The following is a 20,878-nucleotide window of genomic DNA, read 5'->3' as shown; positions in this document are numbered from 1 at the left end:
TTTCCAAGCCTCATTGTGCTCCATCCCCCCGGGCAGTGCAGTCTCACTCATCATAAATACAGATTTCTCTTTGAACTATAAAGGCAAAAAATGCTTTCCACATTTTGAGGTGATATATCTTTGTTAAGCAAACCTAACAAACCTCTTAGATATTTACCTAACAGCTATTTCAGCACGTGGCAAAGAGCTGGCAGATTAACTCTTGAATTAAAGTGTTTTTTTTCTCCATGATTAGTTCACCTAAAATCAAAATTATGAGCATGGACACCTTTATGTAGCTACAAATTTGGTGCATGACATAAAAGGATGCATATTCTCCTTTTGTTTTACTCTAAGGTTACAGTGTAAAAGGGAAAAAAAAATCATGGTAGAAAACAAAACACCAGAAGATTAAATTTATTCCTTTTAATCCAAAGAAGACCATCAGATATGGCTCCTATATCCAAAGATCAAAGATTGGGAACTTGAGAGGAAATCCAACTAACAAAAACAGGGATGGAATGATGAAGTCATTTACATATCTCAGATACATTTAAGTCATGCAAAACAGAACACAAAGGCTGAAGGGATTGGGACTAATTAAAAACAAAAGTGAAAATATAAGTGTGTTGTAACCATCAGTCTGAGTAATGATAGAAAAATATCCTTTTTTTTTACTATAGTCTCTCTGAAAACAACTGGGGTGCATTTCTATCCCAATCTCTCAATAAAGTGACACTGCTAAATTTGCATAACCCCAAACCAACACATTTTCATTAATTTTTATCCTATAAAAAACAAAGAAAGGGCTTATTTTTATAAAAATTTTGTGGTAAATCCATAGAAATGCCATCTTCATTGGAATGACAACTACAGAACATTTCTTTAAGAACTAAAAAAAAAAAAAAAAAAAAAAAAAGGAATTTTGGGTCAGGAATTCCTCAGGATGGCTCCAGCTGCATATCCAAACCTCTCCAGTCACCTGGCTTTGTTCCACAGTTCAAGTTGGAAGGAGTGCTCACTGTAATTTGATTTTTCCTTGACAGGATTTCTGCCTGACGTGGTTTGGTGATGGTTTCACTACTCCAGGACCAATCCAATATTAAATTTTCTCCTTCGGACCCTCTGGAAAGGGACCAGCAGGACCTGATGAAGGCACAGGGGGATTCAATATCCCCAATTCAGCAAAGTGTGAGTCAACTGGCCCAGGCCTGTTCCTTTCTTCAAACATCAGAATCAACATGCAGCTCGTGCTGCACTAAATCTCCCCAAACTTACTGGTGACAAATACTGCAAGTTTTATTCCTGAAGGGTGGAAATCAGAGTTATCCTGCTCAGCTGGGCTTAAACTCCAGCTAAATGTTCTTATCCATTCCTTAAAATGACTGGGAAAGCTGTGCTGTGTGCACATGGGAGAAGTGTGGGTTTATCCTGGATTTCTAGGATTTGGAGAGGGAAAGAGGGGAGGAAGCACTCAGTAATCAGTGTTTTTATGGAACACATAGAAAGGCATTCCATTCCCCCTCCCTGAGCACAGCACCCTGCTCCTGACTGATGAGTGTCCTCTCAAAGGCATCCCAGTAATTACCCATCCCTGATGGCAGGGAAATATGCATATTTCCATGTTTTCAGTGCAGGATCCAGGCTCCAGCCCTGCTGCTGCCTTTCTCCTGCAGATTAAAGAGCATTTCATGAGCTGCTGTTTTCTCTTTGCTGAGCTGCAGGAGGGAGGGGAGGAGATGAGACAGGAGGGTTGAAGTGTCTGCCCAGAGCTTGTCTTGTGTCTCCAAATGAGAGTGGCCACCTTAATGAAGGGAAGTGATGTAACCACCAACAAATCTGGAGCTGTAACCCCATCAGGGGATGAGATCAAGCTTATTTGACTAAACTTGCAGGCAACAAGACTTGCACTTATCACATTCCTGTCATTTAATCTTTCATCACTTGATCTTCCTCAGCTTTTCCCTGAAATGTCAGACAGAGAGTCAGGGTGCCCTGTTTTTCAAGGACAATTCTTTTTTTTTTTTTTTTTTTGTGGAATCAGAGTGCTGTGATTTGGAAGGTATTTTAAAGATCATCCAGTTCCATGCCACTGACTGGACCAGCCCAGTCCAACCTGGCCTTGCTTTTATTTATTAATTGCTGAATAATTCTGGAGAGCAACAGCCAGAAAACTCTTGAGATCCTTTTAGGGCTTCTCTGCATGAAACTGGTGATTTCACACTTACCATTAAAAGTGCATTTTTAATGCAATTAAAATAGACATTTAAAATACATATAGATAAATAAATAAATTAGACAATGAAAATGAATGGAATGGAATGGAATGGAATGGAGTGGAGTGGAGTGGAGTGGAGTGGAGTGGAGTGGAGTGGAGTGGAGTGGAGTGGAGTGGAGTGGAGTGGAGTGGAATGGAATGGAATAGAATAGAATAGAATAGAATAGAATAGAATAGAATAGAATAGAATAGAATAGAATAGAATAGAATAGAATAGAATAGAATAGAATAGAATAGAGTAGAATTAACTCTGACTTCAATGCTAACCTTAAATAAATGAATGTCAATATTCCACGGCAGGATAACCCCAGTTACAGCTGCCAACCCTACGAGCCAGACACCAGGACAGAGAGGAAGAGCTCAGAATCCTCCCACAGCCCCAGCCCTGCTTCCCCATCCCAGGATCCCATCCACAGCAGGTACCCTTCCAGCCAAGGCATCCCCTGTGGCAAGAACAAACTCAAGGCATCCTTCAGCACGGAAAAATTCCGGCGCTACAGCTACGAGGAGAGCACAGCCGCGAGCTACGACCGCTTCCTCAGGAGCAGCAGGAACCCCTTCCACCCTTACAAGAGGCAGATCAGCGAGGATGTTTTCCAAGAAGCACACCAGGCCCTGCCACCAGAAGCTTCTCCCTTCAAGAATCACGGGAGCATCGATGGCTTCGAGGCTCTGCCGGGATCTGTGGGCGCCGAGGAGCCGGAGGCGTTTTCCAGCCACATCCCAAATATCTCCGGGGAGCAGCCGTGGTGTGAGAGCCTCCAGTACAGCACCACGGGCCAGGAGCACGGCTCCCAGGTCATGGTCAGTGTTGTCTTGGAGTTGTTTTCCCTGTTTTTAGTGGTAAAAATGTGGTTTTGGGAGTATTTTCCTCTTACGGCGTGATTGCATTTGTATTTATCGTTCTGTCGAGCTACAGGCTTGGCTATAGGGAAAGCATATCCATGTTAATTTGGGAAAATCATATTTAGATGTATCTGTGTTTATTTGTCCACATTCTCCTTTTGTGGTCTTTTCCTCAAACAATCCTCAGAAAGATGCAAAAGGATTAATGATTTTTCCACTGGACGAATCCTAAATACCCAAAAGCTCCCTGACACCAGGATTTGTCATCACCTGGTGATTTCAAGAGAATAAAATCACTGTTTTCAGGCATGGGGATGTGGAGCAGATCTGGTCCAACACCTCAGCTCAGCTGCACTTTTCCCAGCACAAATAGAAGGGAATCCCTAAGACATCAGTGGCACCAATAATAAATATCAGCTGTTTATGTGTGCAGTGTCAAATTACCTGGGCTAATTTCAATACTAGATAGAGGCAACTGCTTATTTAGGGCAGCAGAGATCCCTGAAAAGCAAATTAAATTACCCTCCAGTATCTCCACAATATCTCTGCTGTGATCCAAGGTGCAAAGTGCATCTTGATCATCTGCTGCAGCCAAAAAAACAACTCCACCTGCCAGGGGAGGGCCTGAGCTGGCTCTGAGTGCCTGGGAGAGGGAGAATTCATGGCTACCAAATGAAAGAGGAGTTTAAAAATAAAAACTCTTAATTGGATTAAGACCAGGGAATGGAGAGATGTTGTCAGGGAACATACCTGGGGATTGAAGCCATCCAGGTTAAGGAGGAAATTGATCTAAATCTTTTATTTCCTGGATAAACACTCATCTAGGTCAGAGGAGTTCAGTGCAAAAGCTTTGAGCAGCTGATGAAAAAAAAAATTCCCATTGTCTTCCCAAATCCCTGCAGGATGTGCAGGATGCAAAGGAAGCTCTTTACAAGCAGTGCTGGTGTCTCCCCTGGTTCTGCCAGCACCCAGTTTCCCATTTTTAAATCACTTCCATGCTGCTGGAAAGTTGGGATTTCTGAAAATCTTCACCTGGTGGTCACCAAAATAATGCTGATGTTTATTAGTAGTGGATGTCAAACCAAGTTTAATTTGTGCTTTAATAATACACCATAAAAATATGGAATATTTTTATATTTATTAGATATATTATACATTATGACATAATACATAATATTCTGTATTATATGCATTGTATTATATATATAATAAGAAATAATGTGTATATATATTTATTCATTAATTTTTCTAGACTGACTAAAATGCCATAAAAGCTGGTCATGTTTTAAAGCAGATGGATAAGTGCTATTGGATTCTTGAAAAAATTAAATTTCTCATTGAGTTCCCCATTTTTACATATTCCCTGTATCTTGGTTGGACCCAGTGATCAGCCCAGTGTGATTTTTCTCTGTACATTACAGAGAAAATGTACAGAGCTCCAGCTAATGCCAAAATTCCAGAGGCAGCTGGAGGCACTTCCAGCCTGAAAGGTAAAATCAGGGAAAATTAAAAAAGGAGAAAATTGTGCTCACTCAGGAATGAAAGTGGAGCATGTGTTTTGTGCAGGGAGAAAAAAATTAAAAATATAAACAGAGCCTGATGTTTTCTGATTTGTTCTTTGCATGGAGTGTGGCCTGGGATTTTTTTTTTTTAAGTTGTAATTATGGAAGTGCAGGAATTGGTTCATGGAATCATGGAGTGGTTTGGGTTGGAAGGGACTTTAAATCTCATCCCCTTAAATCTCATCTCAGCCTGGCCTTGGGCACTGCCAGGGATGGATCATCCCCAGATTTACCCCATGAAAACATCAACCAACCTCTAATAACTCTCCCTAAAACAAAATTGAGCCCCAAAAATTCAATATAATCAAGGCAAATCCAGACAGAATTATTTTAAATTCATTTTAAATCAAATTAATTTTAAATTAAGCTATTAAATCAAGCTGTTTTCTCTAATAACTCCTTCCTTGACCAGCAGGATTCAGACATGAAGCTCAGGACATCCCCCCTGGAAGGGCAGCCTGGTTTGTACTGCTACCAACCCCAGCAGATGTATTGCCCCTCACACTCTTTCCATCAGGTCAGTACAGTTGGTGCACCAAAATCCCTGGATTTTTAGCCCTCAAATGGTACAATAATTGCAGTAATGATAATTTGTAAAAATTATTTTTAAATATCTTTGAATTTGTGGGTTTGCAGGGTTGTGTTTATATGCCTATATTATGTTTATAAGATCTAAAATGAACCACAGATAAGTATATTTTAAGATGGTCATTAAAAAAAAGAAGGAAAAAAAAAAAACAAAACTGAAACTTGTGGAAATGGAATCTTGGCACTGCATATTTATATTTTCACCATTACACTCAAGAAAATTTCCTTTGAAGCCAGATAAATTATTAACATAACTCTTGATATTTCGAGATCTTTATTATCTGTGCTTTAACTTCAGAAAAAAAAAAATAGATGTGACTGTTAAAATTCAAACCAAACATAAAAATATTTTAAAGTACAATTGGAACAGCAAAATGATATTCACTTTGCTTGTCCTTGATGGCACACTCATCTCTTTTGAAACCTTTTGCCTCTTGCATCATCCCCAGAGAAAGATTATTCAGATGAGCCATAATTGACAATAATGCTGATGATGCAGGAGAATGTGCAGGATTAGGGTTGTTCTTCTGTAACTTTGTTATTGGCACTTCAAATAATTTCCTTCAGATGTAAGTGGTGGTGCAAAATATTTTCCTTCAGATTTAAATGGTGCTGCTGTGAAATTTTCCTTTTTCAAGCTCAATTAGCTGCAAGGAATAAAATTTTCAGTGAGATTTTCAGGATAAAAATATGTTGATTTCAAACAAGGAAAGAAAAAATACTTCAGGTGAAATGAAAACAAGAATTTTTCAGATTTTTAGGTAGAAATCCATGTACAAAACCAGCAAAATCCCAAGAAACCCAACCATTAAAAGTGAATTGACACTTAAAGGAAACTCAGAAATATGTGAAGATAAAAACTCCACCTGATCACCCTGTGGGCCCAGGGACTGATGTCAGATTTTGTGCCATCAGCTGCTCCCTCTCCTCCAGCTGCTCCTGAAGTATAAAAATGTGACTGACACAGCAGGGATTTAAAACTTTTTAATTTTTTAATTAAAAAAAATTAAAATGAATATAAAATAGCTATAAATATAGATATGGATATAAATATAGATATAAATATTTATATAAATATAAATAAATATAAATGTAGTATTAATAAAATAATAAATACTATATAATATAATAATATTATATATTATAACAATATATTATGTTATTAATATGATGATAATATAATATTAATAAATAATAGATATAGATATAATATTAATATAAATAAATGTTCATATATTTTTATATTTATATATACATAAATAAATAAGAACAAAATTAAAATAGAATAAAAGAAAAGGTAGTACTACACTACCATCCTAACTTACAAACCCTTTATTGTTATTTTAGAACAAAATGGTCACAATTTGGTGCCAAAAAAAAAGCTCTGCTGCAATTATAAACTGTTGTGTGTATGTCATAATTCCATATATCCACTCAGTATAAAAATGCCATTTCTGTGTGCAGAAACCCCACTTAGCTTGTGAATTTATGGAATGTTCTTAATTTCTTTATCCATTTTTTCCCTTGTCCCTGCTGGTTTGGTACCTGTGCTGTTTCTGTGCTGCTCACAATCCAAAAACTCTGATTTAAAGCTCCTGGGAGCTGCCAGGCAAGATCCAACAGGCACCAAGAGGAAAATCCTCCATCCACCTGCAGGCTGGCACTGGGACAAATCTCTGAAGTGCAGCAGGTTTCTGTCAGGCTTTTCAATACCTGTGCTTAATGGCAATATAGGAAATATAGAAAAATATAGAAAAAGTCTGGCAATGTGTTCTGCTGTTCAGGAAAAAAATATAGTAAAATAAAATAAAATAAAATAAAATAAAATAAAATAAAATAAAATAAAATAAAATAAAATAAAATAAAATAAAATAAAATAAAATAAAATAAAATAAAATAAAATAAAATGAAGTAAATAAAATAAAATAAAATTAAATTAAATTAAATTAAATTAAATTAAATTAACAATAGGTAAAAAAGGTGGAATTGCTATCCCTGTGCCATAAGCACAGGCTGGAAAATGGAAAGAGCACAGGAGGCAGCTGAGAAGAAGTGGAGGAACCTCTTCTGCATTATTAACATTTTACATTATTAACAGTTCACATTTCCAGCTGGAATGGGGCAGTGCAAGTTAAATCACTCCAAGGAAGTTCCTCTCCAGAGAACAGGCCCTGGAGTGAAAGATGTTCCAACTGAGGCTCAGATTTCATTAGAGGGATGAGAGGGATTCATTAATTTTGTCCAGATGATAAAACAGCCTCATCTTCCCCTTTGCTGGACACAAAGCAGAGGTGACTCAGAAGAAAAATGAGTTATTATTGACCTGGTGAAGCAGCAGACAGAGGCTGGAGCCACTCACCCACCATAAAACACCTTTCATGCCATGGGAAAAAATAAAAATAAAAAAAATAAAGCAGCTCCAGCCTGTCATTCCAGCCCATTCCCCAGCCTCCCTTCCCTCAAAAGCACCAGTGAAACCAATAAAATAAATAATCCCTGAAACAGCCAGGCCTGGCCTTTCATGATGACATCAAAACCAGCCCCATCCGAGGGTTGTTTCCTTTCAAAGAGCCACCAAAACCAATAAAAAATCAGAATTCTCATAGGAATTGCCCAGTTTTCTACTCTTGGGGGAAAACCTGCACCCAGTGCACGAGGCAGGGAGCACCACAGTGCACACAAAAATTAGTTCACTGCTGCTCTGGAGACTCTAATTGTGCCCAATATTTAGTTTTAACATGATTAATTATGTGCATTTTGTTTCTTTCACCATGCAAACAACTGAGTCTATTCAGTCTGGTTTTCCACATTCCATTGCAGTGTTAGAAAGATAAAAGCAAACAGGCAAGAAAAGCTCCAGCAGCCAGCATAAAATTACAGAGAAAATGACATCAATTATTCAGAGTACAGAATAAATAAACAAACTGTGAATATTTTGCTGTTTTAAGGGGGCAAAGACCAAGAGCAACTGAATCTATTGATCAAAAATATAAAGGAATTGCAATTAGAAAACTAAGGAGATTTTTCCCAGTGAATTTTGAGAGCTACATTATAATTTTTCAGAGGAACCACACAAACCTCATGGCACAGGACTGAGCAGGACAGGGCTCAGCAGCCTTTGAGTACCAGGGAAGGAACCCAGGTGGATTTTTTAATACCAAGTGACAGGACTTCTAATTTTGGCCATGTCCTCACCCCTGGAAAAATTCATCTGGAAGAGGCAGAAATTCTTCTCATGCAGAGCTCCTAGAGAGCTGATGTTATCTTACCTAAACTGGATTATGTTCCTTTGCTCTTGAAAGTCTCTTTCCAGCAAGTTTTAAACTGTAATTTGATGAAGAAAAACGTGGAATATTGGGGAAAGAAACAGACCAAATGGTGTGTTAAAAAATTGAGAAATCAGTGGAAACTCTGGTGCAATCCAGGCTCTGTGTGTGGATCATCTCCAGTTTTCACCTGGATTTTTATCCCATCACTTTAGTGTGTCTTGGAAGAGGAAGAAATAAATCAGTAATTCCTCAGGGAGTTTCTGTGGCTGGTCCCAAGAGAAGAGTGGCATAAATATTGTCTGATTTTAGGGGTCCTGGCTATTCCTTTTAACTTTCTAGTGGAGAAAATGGAGTGGAAAAGTCACCTGAGGTGGTGGTTAACAGCACATGAGCTCCTGGCCCTGTGGAGAATTCATTTTTTTGGGATTGACTGGGAGGGAACAGACAGGGAGCAGCCCAACAGCTCCAGCATGAGACAGGCAATGTGAAAACCTCAAAAATGTCTCATATGCTGCTCTCCTGACCCCTGGCATGACATCACTGAATTATTCCACAACAATACATTCATATAAAATATATTCTGGTGCATCCATTAAAGTTCTTGCTGTTGTTTGTTGGGTTTTTTTCCCTGCCTTGCATGGTAACAGCAATTTTAACAGAGATTTTGAGATGCTATTCCCTTAGGAGCAGTAATTATATGCTTTCAAATTTTTGCCTTCCTGCACCTTCTCCACCTAAAGGAAAAAGCAACCAAAAAAAAAATAGCACACAAACCCAAATAAGGCAAAACTTCCCTGTTTCTTCCTACATTTTAAGCAGCTTTTTTTCTAAGGTGAACACAGCAGTATTTTATTCTGGTGGTTTAGGGTTTTAATGTCAATAAAATGACATAATTCATTTTTTGTGTGCATGTTCAGGGGAGGCTGAGCAGGCTGAAATACTTCAGAAGAGAAGGCTGGAGGGAGATAAGCTTAATATTTATAAAATCAAGAATTATCTGGGGACAATTAATAGGATAGCAGACAATAAAGAAGAAAATACTTCTTCACCTGCAGTATCCTCAGAAATAATGCTGTTATTAGGGAATATTTTTGGGAGCTTGGTGTTAAAATAACCTCTCTGCTGTGCCCCAGTACCCCTCAGGTGGCAGCTACCCCGTGACTTACATCACCTCCTCGCACTACCCCTACCAAAGGATTGCTCCTCAAAGCAGCCAAGAATCTCAGCAGCCTCTGTTTCCCAAACCCATCTACTCCTACAGGTAATACAATATTTTTCCAAGCCCTCACCTTACAGGAAATACCCTGGTTACCCCTGGCCTGTTTCCAGCATCGTTTGCACCAACACGTTCTCTGCTCTTTGTCCTGTTCCCGGGGTGTTCTGTCCTGTCCCCATGGATCACAAAACGTTCCAGACTCTGGGGCCAGCCAAGGCAAAGAGGAATTAAATGTTGTAAAGCAGGAGAACAGTCTTGATCACTCCCCAAAGGGAAAAAAAAAAAATTAAAAAGTGAGGTGTTTCTTTAATGCAAAATTTTAGGTGCAAATTTCATCAGCATGAGACTGATCTTACTTAGTTGGCTTTTCCAGCACCTGTATTAAAACTGATTTTTTTCCCAATTATTGGAGCAAAGAAATGCCTAGAAAACCTTTCAGCTATGCTGTCACCATGTGGGTTTAGCCCCCTAAGTAGAACAGACAATTAAATTTTAATTATCCCTAGTTTGATGCACTTTGTGGCCTTCATCAGTTTAAGCATTCAAGCAAAACCTTCAGTAACTACACACCAGCAGGATTTGAATCTCTTGATCCTATTTCCTGTATTATTTTATTCTAAACCCAGGCTGGACCTTCTGGATGATTTTGGAGAATTACCTGTAGGAGTTGAGGAAATTGTTATAAACAACTGAGTGGAAACATAAAATTATCTTTGTATTTGTGCTATGCCAGTGAAAGTTGAAATAACTACACACAGTATGAAAAATGATCTGTTTTTGGTTGTGAGGAGTCAGGCTGAAGAGGCTAAAATGCTTTTTTTTGTTTTTTTTTTTTTTCTCTCCCTAAAGCATCCTGATCTTCATGGCTCTCAAAAACAGCAAGACAGGGAGTTTGCCAGTCAGTGAGATTTACAATTTCATGACAGAACACTTCCCTTACTTCAAGGTGAGTTCCACAGGGATGGGGAGGGGAATCTCCCTCCAAGTTTATCTGTCAAGAGAGGGAATGAGGGATGGGGTTCTAAATATGAAAAGAGATAATTTCTTAGGAGATTAACACCAAATCAATTACACACATTACAATTCAATTACTCTCATGGTCACAAGCTATCCCAGCATTTTGTAGAAATGTGATATTTACCTGGGCAGAAATGTGAAATGTGGTGATATTTAACTCAAAAAGATTTTAAGAACTGTTTCAGCTGTGAGCTTGAGTGTATAACAGTGACCATTCCTCACCAGCAACTCATTAAAAAAAGTAAATAATTTTAAAAACACATTCACTGCTTCCTCTGAAATCTCAAACACAGGCAAAACTGGTCTTGTAGCTTCCTGTGCCACCAGCAGCACCTCCAGACTGGTGTGGAAGCAGAGAATTCCAGGTTATCTCACTCCATCCTGGGATATTCATCTTGGGCAACAGCATCCCCTGCATGGCCTGTGCACAGAAAAGTGCAGTGTGTGATAATGGCACTAAGCTCATAATTACATGGTGAGCTGGGGAGGGAAAGGGTGGATGGTTTGCAGCAGCACTGCTGAAATTTGGATCCCTGCTAGGAGGGAATGGCTCCTCACCTTTGGAATGCCAGTGGAAAATGCTCAGTCAGCACAGGGAGCAGGAGGATTAGTTCAGATTTTTCAAAGAGCTGTAATGGAATCATCAAGTGCTGCTCCACTCAGGGCTTTATTTCTGCTGATTCTTCAAAAGCACCTCACTGAGGGACACAGTGGGTGACCTCAGCTGTGAGCAAGGCTCAAAAATGAAAATAAAGTCAGTGAGTCTGTCCTGCTTCCTATTGCAAATAGCCCTGCAGCATTCAAGGCAAATTTAAAACAGCCACAGCAAGGCAGTTCAAACATTTATAATAAAGGAACACTGAGAATAATGAAAAATAAATGTTCCAATACAATCTTGCAGTGGCTTTGGACACTGAGGATATATAGAGCACATATACACACAAAAAACAGCATTGCATATGTCAGTAATCAGAGAAAAATACACATTATCACAGAGGAAGAATGTCAGGATCCATCACAGTCCTATGCTCCTGGATTTCCTCCCAAAGGAATCACTAACTGCTCCATCATTTATTACAAGCAAGAGAAGGGAGAAAAAAATAAAGAAATCTATTAGAAATTCATAAGAAATCCCAGGGGAATCCACAGGAAAATAGCAAGAGTTTCAAGCAGAGAGGTGGGAATATTATTAATAATTTGTACAGGCATGCACATGTTGATTCATCAGATCAGTCTCAAATGCATTCTCTGTTGTTTTACAACACAATTGATTATAAAATTAATCAGCAGCTTTAAACCAAATGCTGCTGCTGCTGTTTCTAGCTTGGGCAGAATCCCTCAGACTCAGACTGTGCCTCTGCCAGGTGTCACCATCCTGGTCCTTCCTGCTTTTTCAGAACCTTATGCCTTTTTTTTAAAATTCATTTAAAAACTAATGAGAATGAGGTTAGTGCTGTAAGAAAAAAATAGTGCAGGGTGTACTACCCAAGCATTCCCTATTTTGTGGCAGCTTTATTTTTGCATTTTACTTACCAGTGCAGCCAAATGTATTTGACTGTAACATCCTTAAAATAACCAGGGGAGAGTGAGCAATCAGATATTACATTTACAGACACCAGTCCCTGTCTGCCCCTGGTCTTCACAGCAGAGAATTACCAATATATAGCAAAAATTTATATCCTTCATTCTCCCTGCTTTTGGAGAGTCTTCATCACAATAAAATCCCATAAAAATCAGCAAAGGACATTTTTCTGCTGCTACCAGCGCTCACTAAAAAGCAGAATACAAAAGGGAGAGGGGAAGAAATTTAGGTTGGAGAGAAAAAAGTACAAGTGCACACAGAGCCTTGCTGGGAGACATGGGATGATACAAGCAGAGTCAAATTAACTGGGATTCGCTGCCACAGCAAATTCAGTTTCTATGATGCAACAATCTCATTTCTAGTTGAAACAGAGCAATCCAACTCCTACGACCTTAAAAAAAAAAAAAAAAAATCTACACAGCTAAAGTTGAATTAGTCTTTGATGTACCTCTCCCTTCTCTTGAGACCTAGATTTAAAGAGAAAGGGTTTTGCAAGATCACTGAACTCTTTAAACTTCAAGAGCTGGTCAGGATCAGTGGACAGGACAATAATTTTCTCTTTTTTTGGTAGTGATTAGTGAGTCTAACAGAAAGCTTTAGTGTTTTTAGCTGGAGTTATTTTCAGTGGGCTGAGAGGGCAGAAGGGTCTGTGGTGTGGTGGGAGTGTTCAGGTGTTGGAGATGTGGCACTGGGGACAAGGGTTGGTGGTGGCCATGGCAGGGTTAATGGTTGGACTCAGTGACCTCAGAGGGCTTTTTCCACCTCAGTGATTCTGGGATTTCCCAGCTGATTTTAGGATTCTGCACTTTGATCCCCTCTGTGCTGAACACAGCCATGTCCAAAATCAGCCACAGAAGGAGATTGCAGCTACTCAAGAGCAACCCCAGCAGCCAAAGTTCCTTAATTAAACAATCACATCTGCTTTAAAAACTGGAGTTTTTTCACTTAGCACACTGTGTTAAGCCCTACCTTCAAGCCCTGCCTGGGCAAATGAATTCTCACAGCTCAGCAATCCCAAGTTTAATGCAAGAACCTGCTCAGCTCCGGGCAGGAGCCTCCAAAATCAATCCATGTACTTTTTGCTTGTACAGTTTCTAAAATCATCTCCTAATTTACACCCCCACACGTTCTGAAAACCTCTGAGAAGCCCATGCCACTCCCATCGGAGCAGAAACACCAATTATCCTGTCTAGGTACACACAGGGGTGTGTGGAGCCTGTGTGCAGGGCAAGAAACAGGAATATTCTTCCAGGTCAGCTCGTTCAGTAGCTAAATACACAGCTTGCCTGGGAGGAGCAGCTTTATGCACTTTTGGAATTAACAGAAAGCTACTTGAATATTATCTGAAAGGGAGAAAAAACTGATTTGTCATGTTCAGTATGACCCTGTGGCAGAAATGCTTTAAATGTTTGAGGTTTCTTCTCTTCTCTTCTCTTCTCTTCTCTTCTCTTCTCTTCTCTTCTCTTCTCTTCTCTTCTCTTCTCTTCTCTTCTCTTCTCTTCTCTTCTCTTCTCTTCTCTTCTCTTCTCTTCTCTTCTCTTCTCTTCTCTTCTCTTCTCTTCTCTTCTCTTCTCTTCTCTTCTCTTCTCTTCTCTTCTCTTCTCTTCTCTTCTCTTCTCTTTTCTCTTCTCTCTTCTCTTTTTCTCTATTACCATTTGTGTTGTCTCACCCATAACACAGAATAGTGAAATGCTGACATCAGGTGGGCCAAAATGGAAGAAACTGTGCTGCTCTGAAGGGAATATAGTTTCTCTTTTAGTAAATAATATGTATTTAATTCCACACCTATTTATTTTTTAATGAAAAAAGGGAGTATTAAATTTGACCCTCAGCTCTTCAATAAGGCTTTTAATGCCTTAATCCACACAGTAGTTCTTTACAAGCTACAAAACAACAGGTTTTACATGCCTTATAAAAGCATGTACAAAAAATTAAATCCTTATAAAAAATTTAACCAAAGTATTTTCAAAATTTACAGTCTGATTTGTGAAGGCCAGAATGGACTCAGATCCATTTATAAAAGATGGTCTTTTATAAGAGAAAGTTCTTTTACTAGAGGAAGTGTGATGAACTAGGCAACAATTAAAGAAATTATCAAACTATCAAAAACCTGATTTTCTATGAGAGAAGAATCCTATTAATCAAAAGGAAAAATGGAAAAAAACCTTAATGAACCTAACTAATGAAACTTAATGAACCTAAGAGGAAAAATTCTAATTTTTAATATTTTTAAAAAGACTGTGGAAACCCATATTTATTTCTCATGCTCTCTGTTCAGTAATTCTCTGATTTATACAAACATTTATGATGACAAATATTTGCATCCATTAATGTGAATCAATAGCCATGGACACTCCCCCACATTTCACAGAGCTGTTTCATTTCTTGCAATTCTTATGAGGAATTGAAAAGAAAACAATCAAGAAAATAATTGTTTCAATGATCCATTTTAAAGAACCTTCCTGCTGCTACTGCTGAGTTTAAAATAAATGCAAAGCACAGAGATGAGTGATCAGCTGTGGAAACCTGAATCTCATCTGGAGGGCCTGTGATTAAACCATTTGGTTATGTAATTGGCCAGCACACAAAGTTACACCTACAGTAGCATGAGAAATCCCTTTGAAGTCTGCCTGGACACTGAATTGCAGCCCAGGTAGCACAAAGTACTTTAATGAAGAGTTGGAAATATTTCTAGGTGTTCTAAAACAAATTCTGAGAGGTTTCTTGTTAGTTCTAGAACATTAATTTTTACACACTTCGTTCTTGTGATGTGCAAATTCACTTTTAAAGATCCAGCAGGTCTCTGACAGCCTTTTTGCTTGGAGGATCAGTTACTATTTTATCTGATCCCTCTCTTCCCACACAACATGACTGTAACATTTTTGTGGCTTCCCTCTAATGTACAAGTTTCTCACTGCAGAAGGTACAAACATAAACAGCATTTCTTGTAACCTCACCAGTCAAAACAGAGCTATATATACACACATACATTTTTAACTTTATTTTTTTTTTTTTAGCATGAAGTTCTGCTCTTACATTGAGTTTGTTTCTCCAGACAGCTCCAGATGGATGGAAGAATTCCGTGCGCCACAATTTATCTCTGAACAAGTGCTTTGAGAAAGTGGAGAACAAGTCAGGGAATTCTTCTAGGAAGGGCTGTCTGTGGGCTCTGAATCCAGCCAAGATTGACAAGATGCAGGAGGAACTTCAGAAATGGAAGAGGAAAGACCCAGTTGCTGTGAGGAAGAGTATGGCAAAGCCAGGTCAGTCACTTGTCAGTGCTTTATTCTCAAACAGCATTCCCCAGAATTTTTCTTTTCACCCAGAGCCATAAGTGAATTTAAACATGATTTAGGAAGGCATTAAGGAATTTTTCCTGGTTGGCAAAACAAGTAAAAAAATTTAAAAGCAGAATTACAGTAGACCTGGTTTTGTTGGTGTTTCCAGCTAAGCACAAAGAAGCTTCTCCAAGAAAATATTCTCTCTTGGCATCTCACTAAACTTTAAGGTAACAGGCCAGGTTGGATGGGAATTGGAGCATCCTGGTGTAGTGCCTCCATGGCAGAGGGTGGGATGAGATGATCTCTAACACCCCTTCCAATCCAAACCACTCTGTGACAAAAAGAACGCTGGAACAAGGAATATCAAGCAAAATCTGAGATTAACTGCTCAGTATCCAACCTTTACACCTTAAAGTGGAATTTATTACATGCTGGTAATTTAAAAGCACTTCAGGCTTTGGAGTTTTTAACATATAAGAACTAGCACTTCTATTTGCCCAATAAGAGCACAATTCCCGCAGCAAGCTATCCAGGGATAAATCACCCGCGGGCTTTCCTTGTTTTCCAGAAGAACTCGACACGCTGATAGGCGACAGGGGCGAGAAGCTGCGCTCCCCTTTGGTGTCCTGCAGCCCGCCGGGCGCTGCAGGCGCGGCGCTGCCCAGGCAGGTGGCAGCGCGACCCCGCTCCCTGTGCGAGCCCCCGCACGGCTTCCACGGCTCTCTGCCCGCCGAGAGCCCCCTGCCCGCCCTGCTCGGGGGGCAGCAGACAGGGTGCTTCACACCCCCCCAGGGCTTCCCCCAGATGCCCACCGCGCTGCTGCAGCACCCGCAGGACCCTCCCAGCCTGTTCGCTGCTGGGGAGGCTCAAAGTCAGCTCCGGACTCAGCCCAGCATCCCTCAGGATTCCCCGGTGCCGGCTCAGAGCCCCCCGAGCTGCGGGATGAAGGTGCTGCCCGAGCACTCCCCGGCCAGGACGGTGCAGGACTCGCTGCTGCAGGAGGGAGATCTCAGCAGCGACATCGACGCGCTGAACCCGTCCCTCACTGACTTCGATCTCCAGGGTAGGGGTTGGGCCGTTTATATCCTGGGGAGTCGGGTTTGTTACATCCCATCCCATCCCATCCCATTATCCCATCCCATTATCCCATCCCATCCCACCCCATCCCATCCCATCCCATCCCATCCCACCCCATCCCATCCCATCCCATCCCATCCCATCCCATATCCCATCCCATCCCATTATCCCATCCCATCCCATTATCCCATCCCACCCCATCCCATCCCACCCATCCCATCCCATCCCATCCCATCCCATCCCATCCCATCCCATCCCATCCCATCCCATCCCATCCCATCCCATCCCATCCCATCCCATCCCATCCCATCCCATCCCATCCCATCCCATCCCATTATCCCATCCCATCCCATCCCATCCCATCCCATCCCATCCCATCCCATGGATCCCATCTATTAATCTACTAATTTATTGATATATTAATCGATTGATCTAATAATCTATTGATCTATTAATCTATTGATTTATTGATCTATTGATCTATTAGTCCATTGATCTATTGATCTATTTGTATTTTAATCTACTAATCTATTAATCTATTGATCTGCTAATGTATTAATCTAATAATCCATTGATCTATTAATCTATTAAAATATATTAATGTATTAAAATCTATTAATCTATTAAAATCTATTAATCTATTAAAATCTATTAATCTATTAATAAATCTATTAACCAACTTTTTTCGGGGGGGGGGTGTTTCTTTGTTGTCTTAGGGAATCTTTGGGAGGAACTGAAAGACGACAGCCTCGCCGTGGACCCCCTTGTCCTCATTTCATCCTCCCCGATGCCCTCGCAGTGTTTTCCCTCCCAGTGCCAGCTGCAGAGCAGCAGCAGCAGCGTCCCCGCCGGGCCCGGGGGCGCGCACGGGAGCGCGCCCGAGCTGCAGCTGACCACGCTCTACTCGGCGTTCATGGAGCTGGACACGCTGTCCCCGTCCTACCTGAGCAGCCCCGGCTCCAAACCCATCGCCCTGATGTGACCCCAAATCCCCCCCAGATGTCAGCCCAGCGCTGAGGGATGCTCCGTGGGAAGAAGAATTTTATCTTGTTGTTGTTGTTGTTGTTGTTGTTCCCAGAACTCGCCCGCAGGATATGTAGCTTTACTATGATGGTTTTATATTAAAAAAAAAAAAAAAAAATTAAATGTTATTTAAGGAGGATATGGTTAACAGCTGAACTTGTCAACACCATTTTATCAAGGCACTCATCTTCTTCATCTTCCAGAAATAAGAGGAAAACAAATTCTTGACCTTTTTTTCTCCTTTCCTTTTTTTTTTTTTTTAATTCTTTCACGAGAGCTGCTTGCAAATCAACACAGAACTCACAGCACACAACAATTTAACTTATTTCTTGGAGCCACTGATGGCAACAACATCCACCACAGACCACTGAAAATATAAAATCTACCTATTAAAACATTTATAGTCCCTTTGAAAGAAGTTCCGGGTTTTGGTAAACGTGAACTGAAAATTCTGCAAGTATTAGAAGATAGAGGACAAGCTGCTGACAGACTAAACCAAAGCAACAAATATACTTCAGTGGAAAATATCTAAGTTTTACTGTATTTAAAAAGAAATTTTAAACTCTGCTTTTTTAATAAAAAAGAACAAAACTATTTAGTAGAAGTTTTATTTGGCTGGAAATTATTCCCATTCATGCCTCTTATCTTTTGCCACATATACCAAACATTAACATGAATTATTATAAAATGATTTTTTTTTTTAATGGAAATTAAAAAAGAAGACAGAAATGGCAGTTGGCCAAATCCAGAGAGCATCTGTGTTTTAACTGATACCTCCAGTGGGGTTTATTGTGATGCTGAATATTCCTACTGTGAATTAAACTTAGACCAACTTTTCAGAAACACCCTTCTCCCTCTGATTTTCTACAAGGATGGAATAAAAAAGTAGAAAAAGAGAATAAAATAGAATAAACCCTTTTTGCTTTAAGTGAAGCAATATAAACCCAGAGTCAGCTGCAGAAGGAACTTAACAGAATGATGGAGAATTGTCTAGAAAATCAAAATATTGCCCAGATAAGTGGAAGGTGGCCCTGCCATGGCAGGGGTGGCACTGGATGAGCTTTAAGGTCCTTTCCAACCCAACCCATTCTGTGATTCTCTGACTTCTACTCACAGATTATTTAAACTCAAATTAAACCAAACTTGAGTCAGGCTGGGGGATTTAGACCTTGAAACATCAAGGAGGGATTTTTAAGGATGGAAGAAATGAGATGGAACTGTTCAAATAAAGACACACTTTAATTGGCCAGGTTTAATTGGCAAGGTGGGAGCTCTGCCCAAACCCAGGCCCAAAGCTACACCCTCACCCTGTCCTACTAGTCCAGACTTAAAATCAGATTAGGGGCAGACGGATAAAGGGGCTTAGGAGGGACACATGTGATGCAGCTTTCAAATCCCTCACGCAACCACCAAGAAATCCTCACTTGACTCCAGCTCCTCTTCCTGCAAAGGGAATAAGGAGCAGAAGAAAAGCAGCCAAGCTGCTCCAGGAAATAAAAAAAATCATCAGGATGAGAGCTATGCAAATATATTAGAGTTGAGGGAATAAATTCTTGGCTATCTTAACATTTGGATAAAGAAATACAGAAAAAGTTAGTTATGACAGATGATTAGCAATGTGAATATTATGGTAAGATTAAAGCATGTAGTGAGTATAAAACTGGTAAATGGTATATAAACATAAATAATAATATAATGTAACTCTATAAAAATATAAGTATATAACAAATGGTGTATATATGTGTGTAATATATACACTATATATATAAAGCACAGTTTATAGTGTGTATAAAACACTGTATGAAAAGAAAATTATGTACATACAACAGTATATGTACATACAAAATACTATTTATAATCAGTGTATGCATATATATAACACTATATATATTAAAAAACACAGTATAAATATATATACATGTATATAAGAGTCACCAGCTTACAATTAAATACACAGTATTTAGAGTAGATATTATTGGAAGGATAACATTATCCTAAGTGCCTTTTTAAAAAAAAAAAAAATACACATTTTAGTCAAATAAATAGACATTTTAATACAGACATGCATTGAGAAAAAGCAAAACCAGAGCAGCCCCTGCCCTGTGCCCAGGCACTGGTTTTGTGGCTCTTGAGTACACAACTACTCTGATGCCTTAAAATATGTCACTCTTAAGCCAAAAATGCCAAGAATAATTGGTAAATAATGTTCCCTGTGAGTGTTAGACACAGGTCTAGCCCATGGGAGGGCTCTGTGTGTTTGTGAGCTCTGAATTCAGCAGAGGATCCCAGTCTTGGCCAGGACTCAGTGCTGGGCAGGACCAGACCCCCAAACTCCTCAAACTCATTCCAGCCACTCCAATCCCAGTGGGGGCTCTGCACACCTCAATCCTCAGGGAATTTCCAGATAAAGCTCTCTCCATTTGGAAGCTTTTCTCTGCAAACACCAAAGAGTTGGCACGTGGATTTCCTGAAACATTTTCAGCACCCCAAGGGTGCTCAGTTCTCCATGACTTTCAATCACTGTTTGCACCAAATTCTTGTTAAATCCTTTTTAAACTCCTTACAAATTCTCCTCCTGAGTCTCATAAATGGCCTTTGCAAGATATTCCTGACAGAATGAGCAGCATTTCCTGTATTTTGTATTTGGTAGAGGGAGACAACAAAAGAATAAAGCACACACCAGAGAAGTGCAGTGGGATAGCTCATTGCTCTAAACACAACAGAATTGTAATAAAATATTTATGATTAAAGCAAACCCATGGCATGTGAAAAAAACCATCAAAACTGACAGCAGGAGTCAGGACAACATTACCAAGCTGAGTTAAACATCTGTGAAACTCCAAATTCACAGATTTGAAAGCGAGAAAAGCAAAACTGCTTTTTCTGAGTTGAAGATTTATGATTTATGGGCACAACAGCCCATCCATGATTTGTTAATTCCTGTGTGCCACTCGTGTCCTCTGTGGCCTCAGGCTCACCAATATATTCCATGTTTATGATCACACACATGATCACAAGCTGGAAGAAGAGGAAGAAAGAGAGAAGAAATCAAATTGTCAGGCTTCATTCTGTATTTTTTTCTTGGTAATGAGTCTTTGAAGAATGATCAGACATAAAGAATAAAAGGGGAAAAAACACTTTAACATGTTTTTTCTTGTGC

At 39.7% G+C, this 20,878-nt stretch overlaps 1 protein-coding gene across 1 annotated transcript; it reads left to right on the top strand.

The window, feature by feature from the left end:
- Positions 1-1,050: 1,050 nt before the first annotated feature.
- FOXN1 (forkhead box N1) lies at positions 1,051-17,677 on the top strand (the record flags this gene model as incomplete). Its single annotated transcript, XM_079325280.1, has 8 exons — positions 1,051-1,170; positions 2,558-3,061; positions 5,078-5,182; positions 9,656-9,783; positions 10,588-10,684; positions 15,393-15,600; positions 16,187-16,681; positions 17,412-17,677. The coding sequence occupies 8 exons, from the start codon at positions 1,051-1,053 to the stop codon at positions 17,675-17,677; spliced, it is 1,923 nt and encodes a 640-aa protein (XP_079181406.1).
- Positions 17,678-20,878: the final 3,201 nt, after the last annotated feature.

Source organism: Erithacus rubecula (genome assembly GCF_903797595.1).
Source record: "Erithacus rubecula genome assembly, chromosome: 22".
In the NCBI taxonomy this organism is placed as follows: domain Eukaryota; kingdom Metazoa; phylum Chordata; class Aves; order Passeriformes; family Muscicapidae; genus Erithacus; species Erithacus rubecula.
This window is presented reverse-complemented; position numbering and strand designations above follow the sequence as displayed.